General features: G+C 36.9%; 1 protein-coding gene across 6 annotated transcripts in view; it reads right to left on the bottom strand.

The window, feature by feature from the left end:
* Positions 1-11,802, bottom strand: part of TBL1XR1 (TBL1X/Y related 1) — a 157,131-nt gene that overhangs the window by 28,977 nt on the left and 116,352 nt on the right. For all 6 annotated transcript variants that reach the window (XM_019625488.1, XM_019625492.1, XM_019625489.1 and 3 more), the window contains 6 exons: positions 6,607-6,752; positions 3,644-3,866; positions 2,786-2,918; positions 2,298-2,439; positions 1,227-1,290; positions 1,039-1,136 (listed from right to left, as the gene is read on the bottom strand). In XM_019625488.1, coding sequence (XP_019481033.1) covers positions 1,039-1,136; positions 1,227-1,290; positions 2,298-2,439; positions 2,786-2,918; positions 3,644-3,866; positions 6,607-6,752 — 806 coding nt within the window. The remainder of the gene's footprint in view (positions 1-1,038; positions 1,137-1,226; positions 1,291-2,297; positions 2,440-2,785; positions 2,919-3,643; positions 3,867-6,606; positions 6,753-11,802) is intronic.

Genomic DNA, 11,802 nt, shown 5'->3' with positions numbered 1-11,802 from the left:
ACTTCCAAGAATGGACTAGTGCCATCTGTTGCAAACATGCGTAATGGCTTTTCTGACAACCCAATACAATGTACCAGACGTTATGTTAGATTGGTTAAGAAACTCCATTTCAATAGTGTACTTAATGTAAGATCGTTATACTGTTTGGCTATAAGGAGAGAAAAGTCTTGGTTAACAAAATAACTAGCTAATTCTCAATATTAAGATTTTTAAAACTCACATTAATATATAAAGTCAGCTTGAATTTTGATGATATTTAAAACAATGTCTTTTACATTACATCCAAGTATGACATCTAAATATGAATGGATATATTCACCATTCGTTTTAGTGCCCTCCCATCACAAATTTTTTAACTTTGGGGATGTGAAGTATTGCACAGTGACAAGGCTCTCCCCTCCCACTCCTGGCCTCCTTCACTTTTCTTCCCTTTTTTCTCTGTACTTCTGACAATGCACCCAGTTACCTAGGAGCATGTATTTTCCTAGATTCAAATAATCCTAAAACCCATACTCCTTTTGGGAGGTGTGGTAAAGAGGATGACCTAAGAAAGTGAATGGGGGAAAAGGCCATATTTTCAACCTATGCATATTTTCCAGCTTAATTCGGTGAAAAAAGCTGGAAAGATGCTGCGTTTTGTTACATTTTCATTTTAAGCACCAGGAGTTCAGATAACAGACTGGCTCTAAGATTTCCCACGGAATCACTCCAGAGCCATATTCACTGATGAGATAAACTAGAAACTGTAGAAGGGAAGCAAAGAGTATGGGAAGTATGACATTCATTATGGCTCAAATTCCAGCAAGAATGAGGAGTGTGGTCACACAGATAAAAAGTAAAAGGCATTCTGGTAAGTCCGTTCAGCCATGAGCTGACAGAACATCTAAGGGAGCGTTTGTATTACCATCATAAATTCATACCTGAATTCCCCAAGTATGAATGTTTTATTGTTTATGTGATTAGCAGAGAATATATTACTCTCCAGTTATATTCTTTAACACATTAACCTTTATAGGATTTAGTTTAATGTTCTTTTACCTTGTCTACTCCAGCACTTAGGATGAAATTTCCTTTCTTATTCCATTTTAATGCAAATATAGGGCCTTTATGCTGCCCCAAGGTGCTGGCAAGGTTACCTAATATTCAAAAAAGAAAACATTAAAATTATTTCAAGCTTTGCAACATAGACCAACAACAACAAATGAAAAGAATAATGCTTTATTTACCATCTTTAGTCCATATTCTGGCAAACCCATCGTATGAACCAGTTGCTAGAAGTGTACCTTCACTCTGTCAGAGAAACACATTTCTTTCAATTATATAATCCAGAAAGGGCATTTAACTGTTATTAGAATATTTCACATTTACGGCAGATACTTGACATTCACCAAGGAATGACATTTAGAAGACCCATTGAAAGCCCCACAAAAAGTGGTAAAACAGAAGCCAGAGGAGGAAAGGATGTTTACTTGCTGAGTAAAGGACAGCTAACCCCTAAAATTCTTGGTAACACTGAAATAGTTTAAGAAGTTTCTGAGGGCAGGTAAAAAGTGGGTGCAAAGTTATAAGAAAAGAAAAAGGCAACATGGAACAAAGGAAAATATATAGGAACTTTAAAAATGTTAATTTTCCACAAATTAATCATAGGAATGGAAATAAACAAACTAGGCTGTTAATCACGTATTTGAAACTGAAAGGGTAAAACTTTATCAACAATAAAATCAAACTTTCTGATCAGAGTAATCAAGTTATCCCTGAAAAATGTTAAATCATACATTGAATCAGAGAATTATAAGATTACTATAGCGAGAATAAAGCTTGCTAATGGTCCCTAATAGGCAGTTTTCATCACTTCACAGCAAAATAAGAAAAACAAGAATATGTTCTTCTTACATAGATTTCTCTTATCCCTCAACAAAGGACTTGGTAGTTAAGGATTAGTATGTGCCTGTTACTGGTTTTCATCTATTACCTCATTTACGTAGGTACCATTATCACACGCTTACTGTCCATGTGAGGAACATGAGACACGCAGTGGGTAACCACCAGGGTTACAAAGGTTCTGCCACTGGATAAACTGAGGAGGTGGAAGGGGAACCTTGGCTTAACTGCTCAAGGGCCCGTTTTTGTTTCTAACACCACATCTGGGAACGAGGATCTCTAGTTTATTGTTCTTATTAGTTGGTAAAATCCAAAACTAGCTGAACAAAACAACAAACCCTGCCATTAGTCTGAGTCTCAGACAGATTAAGTAGATTAGTAACTACATCCATCATGGACAATATAGGGATACTCACATTCCAATCTAGAGATGTCACGTCCTTGTTGCTTGGGACATCTTGTCCTCCTTCTCGTATACAATGTCTAAGCACTAACTGTGTTGAGCCACTAGTGCTATTTTCGCTAAGATTCCATATTCTTGCTGTAGAGTCTCCAGACCTATAGTACGCAATATATTTTAAATCTTCATAATATTCTCAAGAATCCCAAAATTAAAAAAATAATAAAATTGTTTTACATCCTAATATTAATAAGGTAAATTAAAAAAGGCTATCAAGAATTTCCACTTCTTGTATTTCTGTCTCCATTTTGAGAGCCCCAAGCACTCCTGAAGTAAGTTTAATGAGACCATCTAAGATTACTTTATGAGAAATAAAGATTTACAGAGGCAAAATGACAACAAGCAACAGAAATTTAAAAATGTGAGTAATATATTTATAAAATGTAATAATAATGTGGTAAGATTCTTTTAAAATCCATCTTAGTTTCACTTTGAGAAACATACCCTGATGCCAAGAGATCACTAACAGGATTCCAGGCACAGATGAAAACTTCAGATTCGTGGCCCCGTAACACGACTGCCTTATTAGGAGGGATTTCAACATCCCCATCCACTTCCATCATATCAGTATGATTATCTGCGTCACATGAAACAAGTGGAAAATTCCAGTTAGGTAATATTTCAACATGGGAGGGAGGGGGAGGTTCTTAACGAGCAACTATCTCCTTTATAATACATAATGCAACATTTTTTTTTTTTACTATGTCAGGTAATGGTAAAAATGACTATACAGTACTTAACACATGGAAAATAAATCCCTATCTTTAGTTAAGTATGACCATATTATTTTAAAAAGATGTATGTATATGAGTATGTTCAGAGGTGAGGGTAAGGGTAGGGAAAGAATGCAAAAAGTTAGACCCAAACATGACTAAAATAATAAAAAAATGGTTTGAATTAAATACATCCATGCCAATACTATTCTGAGTTTCTGCCAGTAGGGGTTGCTGATATCATTCATATAACATGAGAGTTGCCTTTATATTTCTATGTCAGAGCCTTATTGTATTTGTTAATGACTACTATTACAAATTTTATTTAGAAATCAAATGCAGATACAGAATTCATTTAACCGTAGAAAAATGGTTTCTATGTATTTAAAAAAAGAAAAGAAAATTCATGAAAGTAAATCTAGCTTTTTGGAGCTTTAGGAATAAAAATCTGAATTGTGTATACAAGTTAGGGGGACTAGTTGGCATAAATGATATAGATTATGTTATTTCATCCTGGAAGATGCGACATCCCCATAAAGCAAAATATTTCTTCTGAAAAGGAATTTGTAAAAATTCTATCTCGGCTCACTTGCTATAGTATGTGCTCCATTCTCCTCCCCATTTGCTGTGTTCTCTCCATTTTTTGCAGATCCTTGTTGGTTTGTGGCAGCTGCAGCAGCTGCAGCAGCTGCTGCTTGTTGCTGGGCAAGCTTATCTCTGTAAGCTTGTTGTCTTGTTTGTACTACATCAGGCATTACGGCGTCTATCAGTGACAGGGACTCTATTGGTCGACCATCAAACAAGGTACCATCCTGGATTTGGGAAATTGTGAGAGGAAAAATCAAAGGTAACACATTTAGGGCAATTCGTATTCAAACAAGTCAATAGCAGAAATAATTAGCTTCATTAAAAAAAAAAACACTTTTAGATAATTTTCTAAATGCATGTAAAAAGGAAAGGAGTCAAAGGGAAGAAGGGAACTTCAAGGAGCAATTGCAAATAGCTGTTTAATTTTTCCTCCTCACCTAGTTCTTATTGTTACACAGATACAGCTGAACTATTGAAAGGAATAATAAGCCTAGATGATAAAAAGGTTTGTTAATTATATTCCAAAATTGTTAGTCAAAAGCAATGACCAATATGAAATTATTCATACAATGATAAGAGATTTGGTGCCATGTTATAGTAAATATTTATTTAAAACTAAAAACTTCTGGGCCGGCCGTGTGGTGCGTTGGTTAAGAGTTGGCTTAGGAGCGCGAGCTCTGAGCAGCAAGGCCCCGGTTCGGATCCCACACAGGCCAGTGACACTGCCCTCCACAGCTAAGATGCTGAACAACAGCTCGACCTGGAGCTGGGCTGCCGTGAGTCGCCGGTGACGACGTAGGCTGCAGCGGGCTGCCGTAAGTTACTGAGAGCAGCTGGCAGCTGGCAGAAGCTGCCGTGAGCGGTCGTCCAATGGCCGGCAACTGACTGCCTCACCCGGGAAGAGCGCAATGATAATACCAACATGGGCCAGTGAAGCAACGTCCTCCACAACTAGACTGAAGAACAAAAGGACAGCAACTTGTCTGTTCCCCTTCCCCAATTCCCCAATGCTGTTCCCCTCCTCCAATTCCCCAATAAAATCTTTAAAACAACAACAACTAAAAACTTCTAAAATAGCTTTGGTGGACTCAAAATTTTCTTGTAATTTGATTAAAATATTAAAACAGAAATGGACTTCAGATACTATGCCGTACAACATCTCATTTTACTAATGTTGCCAGCGTGAGCGGCCCTCAAGCTGCCGTGAGAGGCCATCCAGAAGCCGACGACTGATCTGCCTCACTCGGGAAGAGCGCAATGATGGTGCCAGCTTGGGCCAGTGAAGCAACGTCCTCCACAGCTAGACTGAAGAGCAAGGGGACAGGGACTTGTCTGTTCCCCTTCCCCCAATTCCCCAGTGCTGTTCCCATCCCCCCAATTCCCCAATAAAAATCTTAAAAAAAAAAAAATGCAAGCACCATCAGGCTGACAGGCTTGCTGAAGTTACACAGCCAGCAATGGCAGCTGGAATCTCTTAACCAGGGCTATTCAAAGTGTGACCCAAGGACCACCATCACCTGGTAATTCATGAGAAATGGAAACTCAACCTTACAAAATCAAAATCTTTGAAGGGCTTAGGAATCCGTGTTTTAAGTTCTCTGGGGGAGTCTTATATGCAGTAACATTTGAGAAGCACCATCTTAACTCATGGGCTACTTGCTCTTTAATTTTATGGACTTACTATAATTTTCCAAAGCTCTTATTTATACTAGGAAGTTCACAATAAAAAGTTCTCCAGCAAGTACAAGAAGAGACAAACACAGAGCACATTAGAAACAGTGCAAATGAGCTAACAACACGCGCCCGTGAAGCCTGGCTCACTTAAGCTGATGACCATGCACTCCTGACGCCTAACAGTGCTTTGAGCTACAAAAACACAGATCTTTCTAAACTATCAATTGTAATAGAGTGTTTGAGGAGTAGGAGAAAGTATTTTAATTTATAAGTAACTTCAAAATATTAAAAAACAACACAGATACATTGTGGAGTACTATATTAAATCTACAAAAAGTTTCTCAGGTAAAAGGAGACTTCATCTCTAGCCACTGGTAGAAAATCTTTAGCACCCTCTGCAATAAAGGATACTTTGGGAGGTAAAGTGCTAAATGACAGTGAAGACACATTTAAGTTAGTATTAGTGGATTTTTCAGTTACAGAGATGAGGAAACAAAGGTAATAAAATCAATTTTAGTATGCTATATAATTATAGTAATAAATACTGATATAGAAACCATGGGTGCTTCAGTTTTAAAAATGTATGTGAAAGGAAAGGGGAACATGTTAATCTCTAAAATGAAAATAGGGTAAAAGCTCCCCATATCATAAATCCTGACCATATTTTCAGCTAGAGCAGGGCTTACAAACTTTTTACATGAAGACCAGATAGTAAATATTTTAGGCTTTACAGACCGTAAGGTCTCTGTCACAACTACTCATTTCTGCCACTGTAGCACAAAATTTGCCAGACAATACATAAATGAATGAGCATGGCTGTGTTCCAATCAAACTTTACAAAAACAAGCAGCAGGCAGGATTTGGTTATTGGGTCATAGTTGGCTGACATCTGAGTTAAACTACCTATATATAGGCCTTAAATAGGCAATAATATGAAGAATTAGCTTCAATTATAGCCTTCCAAAATCAGGTATAACCAAATAATCTGAGATTCTCTGACTTTTCAGACCATCGATTATGGTCTTAGCATTCCACAGCACAATGCTGTTGTTTCAAAGAAAACGACTTCTGTTTACTTACAAAACCATATAAAGGGAAACAAGCCACAGTTGATGGTCCTGACAGCTGAGAGCCAACACGCCTCGCCTGTGCGACCTGACTGCTACATTAGAAATAACGCCCTTAGATTCTGTCAACCAGGGAAAGCTGAAGCCAGGTCATTAATGAGCAAACATCAGATAAAGACATATTTAAGAGTCAGAATTAATACTTGAAATAAGTCTTCCTTACCTCATTAATACTAACTTCTGCCTCTACATACTGTAGACCTTTCTGGATGATGGAAATCAATGCAGCAGGTGGGACAAGGGCACCGTTTATGTTTGATTGACTGATATGGCTTTCTATACCAAAGGTAAACGCTGAATGAGAAAATCCTAAAAGCAAAAGAAAAGGTATAAGAATTTATTCTCCTAGTGGCAACATGTTATACAACACAAATGAAAGACCTCTATAATCTTTATAATCTTTTAAAACCATGTTCCACTCAAATGAAATCCCAGGCTGTTAGCTAAGGTCAAAGGTGATTTTAAACAAAAGAAGTATCAAAACTTAAATATGTTAATCTTTATATATTTTCCTTTTCACTTTAATTATGTAATGTCCGATTTAAATTTTTTCTAGTAGATACAAGATTTAGCAGTGGCACGTAAGTTCCTTCAATAAATAGCATCAAACTTTAAAGTTGGGAAAAAGCATTTGGAATTATGTGACTGAACGGCTTTAGTCAAGATAATTTAGGCCAATACAAATTAAGTGACATTTAATATTTTTGTACTATATTTAAATTTCTACATACAAATCGCCAAACACCTTATAAATTCTATCTTTGGCAAGTTCTTTAAAATGACTTAGAAAATCAAAAGCAAACTAAAACTAGTAAGAAATGAAAAATTGAAATTGAAAACCCAGTGTATGTATAAGTGATAAATTCTTAATTCTTCACCACTTAGAAATAACCCATCTAAATGATGTAGAAAATGAGATAGCAAACGAAAATCCAGTTTGTCTCAATTAGTAATTGTTTAATTTTTTTATTTGAAATACTTAATACCAAAACATTCACATAACAAAAATCTCTTTACATTGGTCTTGTTTCTTATGAAAGTCAAGTTCAAAGTGAAAAGTAAAATTCTAATAAACTGATGGGCCCAAGAATGGTTAATTCTCTTTACCAAAATACTCATCAAAGATTACCATTAAATAGTCATTTTCACTAATGTATCTTAAACAATTCAATTACATAATACATACAATATAGAATGTTAAGAAACCTTCATATTGAATAAACAGAAGATGGGCTTATTTGAGCCTTGGTTAAACTGATTTAATCTACACAATAACTGTGGTCTAGCCAGTGTACCCTAGTTTTTTAGTGCTTAGTGCATGTCTTTTTTTTTTTTCCTTTTCTTTTTTTTTTGCATTTTGTGCTTCCACCCTTAGGCTCCATGTGGCACTTAGGAACAGGCTAACACTAACATGTGGCTAGGAAATATTTTAATTGTTTAACTGACAAAGTTCCTCCCGGCTCCTTCATTCTCTCTGTGGCACATCTAACCATTCCATTCCCGTAACAACCCCAGTGAGACATGAAAAAATGTTACCTTAAAGACTTTCATTTTCACCTCATGATTTTGCCAACAGGCAAGATCATAAACACATTTATGGTGTTCAGCTTAATCTGAGTTCACAGAGATGGCTAAGAACATACCAATGGGGAAAACCCCCACCATTTTGCACACTGTCCCTTATCAGGAAATCCACAACTACTTGAATATGAGTAGATTCCAGATCACCAGGGTAGAAAGCTGAGACAAAAAACTGGGAAGGATGGGGAGAAAGGGTGAGGGATATGGCAGTGAAATCCATAATCAGTAAGGTTAAAATTTTAGTTTTCAATTACATATCCCTCCCTAAGTAAATTCTGCAGTAAATCATTAATAGGAAAAAAGCTAAATAGTCAAGTGGCTTAGAGGTTTAAGATTTAAGAGATCAAGATTTAAGTAAGATTTCAAGATAAACAATATCATTTATTGAGGGCCTACATCATACACACATGTAATTTTATTTTATAATCTGAATTACCAAATAGGAAAAGAGCCACTATGAGAATAAGGATTCACTGAGAAACCATGGCCGTCACTGCTGCAGTCTACTGCTCCTAGAGAGAATCTGCTCAACAAGAAAGCTACGTAAGGCAGAGTGACTTCCTGCTCACTAACAGAGAATAAAAACATTGCATCATTGTTCTTCTGTTTAACTCAGGGTGTTAGTGGTGTCAGTAGTGCATGAAACATTAAGATGCCTTATTAGCAAGGTTTTAAAAGTGTTTCATTTTCATAAGTACAACTGAAATAATCAAAACCATAACATTTAAAACCTGTTTAACTAGATGATAGAGTTCAAGTTTATGTCCAAGAATATCCTAAAAGCTGGAGGTGGAATATGATGTCAATTTTGGTAGGAATGTTGCACATATTCTGAATTTGTTCTGTCAGACAAGGAGAGAAGCTATCACACCGATATTTACATCTATCTCAAGTTATTGCACATGCGCTTAGAATGTCCTCCAATAGCAAGAAAATAATCCTGAAGTGGTCATTAAGCACTACTTTGGTACTTCTCCTTAATGTTTACTCTAAAGAAGGCCCACACTTCGCGTATATGCTCTGCTTAAATAAATGTTGGATTCAACTCTCATTTTTTTCTTTATTTCTAATTATAGCATTACATGGCAGCTTAAAACCATTATGTTCAAAACTATTTTTCCTCTTCCCCTCCCCAAAAACTTCTTTAGGAATTTATGACTTCACTTCCTCACACCTTAAAGTCACCCTCATGCCCACCTAGGCCCCTGACGTTCATTCCGCCACTCGCCAAATCCTCTCTGGTCTCCGTCATCAGCTTTCCTTCTCTGCCAAATCCTGTTTAGTCCCCACGATCTTTTGCCTGTCCCATTACTGCCATAAATTCCTTTCCTCTCTGTTCCCCAGTTCAGTACATTTGCCACACTACAGCTAGAATGCTACTTCTAAAACAAAAACTGATCCTTTCACTCCTTACTTGTGCACTTGCAATGATCCCTCCGGCCTTCGTAATAAAGACCAAACTCCTAAGTATGGCACACTGCTGCTTTTGTAATCTGACCCTACCTATCTGTCCAGGTTCATGTCCCTAATTCCACACCCCCACACTTCTTCCCATCGCACACTAAATTCCAAGTGATCACCAACTGCATGTCACTTTGGATATGCTGCATTATCTCCTGCCTTCGGGCCTTATGTGGCCCTGTGCTCTTTTCTCCTATATGAATGGAGGTGAGTCTTTCCTTCCACTGCCCCAGAGTTGTTCATTCTCTTCTATGCTAATCCACGAAGTTGTATGTGTGCGGCACTTACCACACTGTGTGTCTATGGTTGTGTGTATGTGTATGCTGAGCTGCCTGAGGAAAGGTTTTATGTCTAGTAATCTTTTAATTCTGGAAAAATAGAACATTACTTAATTTAACTAGTGCTCAATACACATTTGTTAAATCAGAATGCAATTCTACTATAATGTATCTTGGCACCTAAGAAAATCTATGAATCCAAAAAAAGCATAAAACTTAAATCTTCCTTGAAAAACAAAACTAAAACTTGAACCAGGGCTATGCCAGAAAATGTTTCCACATATCTGTAAATATATATGCAGGAAATACTTTTTCAGGGACCGCTTTTGATTACATGGAAAGCAAAAGGGATCAACCTAAATCTGAAATGTTGGGAGTCTGGCCTGATTGCCTAAAATAGCATCCCTTCTTTCCAGGGGTAAGAGCAAATCTGATATAAATAATACCTCTATAACCAAGTGCTCTACACATTCACTAGGCTGATTAAGAAATCTGGGAGTTAGAAAAGAGATGCCAGAGAAGAATAAGGCCAAAACCCACAAAGTTCAGTGTAATTCCGTGATGAAGATAAGCAGCGGCAGGGGTGTGTGCTGTTACTCATGAGACCACACACCATTCCCACATAAGAAACGAGATCACAAAACAACCATGTTCTGAATATCGCTTGTTTCAAGGAGTATTCTCCCTTGGGTGACAGGGACTGTGTTTTCAAAGGGGAGTTAGTCCTCCTGAACCTGACAACTCTACAGAGAGTATAGGAACAGGACAATGGGCATTGAGCCTCATGGTTATGGTACAGGGTGTCTGCACAAGAAACAAAACAGGCAAAGTTTAACTATTATTGCAACACATGTCCACTTACTGGAATGAAAATCTGATTTATCCAAGGTCTTATTTTAAGCTTCAGATCAGAAAAGCCCAGAAAATTATACCCCTGCCCTCACCACGACACAGTTCCTTGCACCCAAATCCATTCCTACTCTGTCCCAGACCCAGATTTGTGATTAATCTAAAAGTTCCACACTGAAACACTTAAGGATTTTAGAAAAGGTAAAAAGAAGTAGGGGGATCTTGGATGTTGAAGAATTAGGCACAGCAATTATAGAAAAATGTGGAGAAGGGAAAAAATTAAAATACCAAAACCCAAATGCAACCGTTAATGTTTCTTTTTTTCTTTACATGTTGTTCTTTTCCAGCAAAATACACTAGTTATACAATTTTTTGCCCCAATTTTGCCCTTAAAAATATATACAACTATGAACATTTCATATAAATTAAATTTTCTGAAATAATTTTATTATAATATTCAACCAAATAAAAGTACTCAGCTAGTAAATTACTCATCCCACAGCTGGATATTTGGACCTTTCCAATGTTCACTATTTAAAAGGAATCTTACCTCAAATATCTATGTATATAGGTTTTTGCCATGTATGTATTTTTTTTTCCTTCTTAGGATGGATTCCCTCAAAACTTGAGGGGGACATGAGCATTTTTAAAGAAAGTTTTTATGAAAATTGCTTTCCCCTCAAATATTGCAAATTTAGAATCCCATCAGCAATGTATGTTAATGTGTCCTTCTACCCTTGCTATGCTGGCTATTCCCACATAAAAATCCAAAGACTAAAGGTGGACATGCCAGATCCTGAGCTCTCGTCAGTGCAGTTCCTCATACCTAGGGGAGAGTTACTGACAGCCAGTTTAATCTGACTCCATCCAGTCCGTTGTTAAAGTCTGTTTATAAATGGCACCAGCAGGGTCATATGTAGGAAGGAATGTTTATCTAACCCAGTTACCTTACTCTGAGTCAAGAGAAACTACACTGTCATTTGACTGCTGGCATTTTACTAGCTATTGTAGGGGTTAACACAAAATCATTAAATGAAAAAAAAAAACAAAACCATGAATGAATGGGATATGCTGTTATAGGTCAGAACCTTAATGTTATACATAAACATTCAGGTTAGTTTATGCCTATTATGGTCATATTTATATTTAGAGAGAGAGAGAGAGAGAGAGAGAGAGAGAGAGAGAGAGAG

This window comes from Hipposideros armiger, unplaced genomic scaffold (genome assembly GCF_001890085.2).
Source record: "Hipposideros armiger isolate ML-2016 unplaced genomic scaffold, ASM189008v1 scaffold_631, whole genome shotgun sequence".
NCBI classification, from domain to species: Eukaryota; Metazoa; Chordata; class Mammalia; order Chiroptera; family Hipposideridae; genus Hipposideros; species Hipposideros armiger.
Note: the sequence above shows the minus strand (reverse complement) of the source record. Positions and strands in the feature narration are given on the sequence as shown.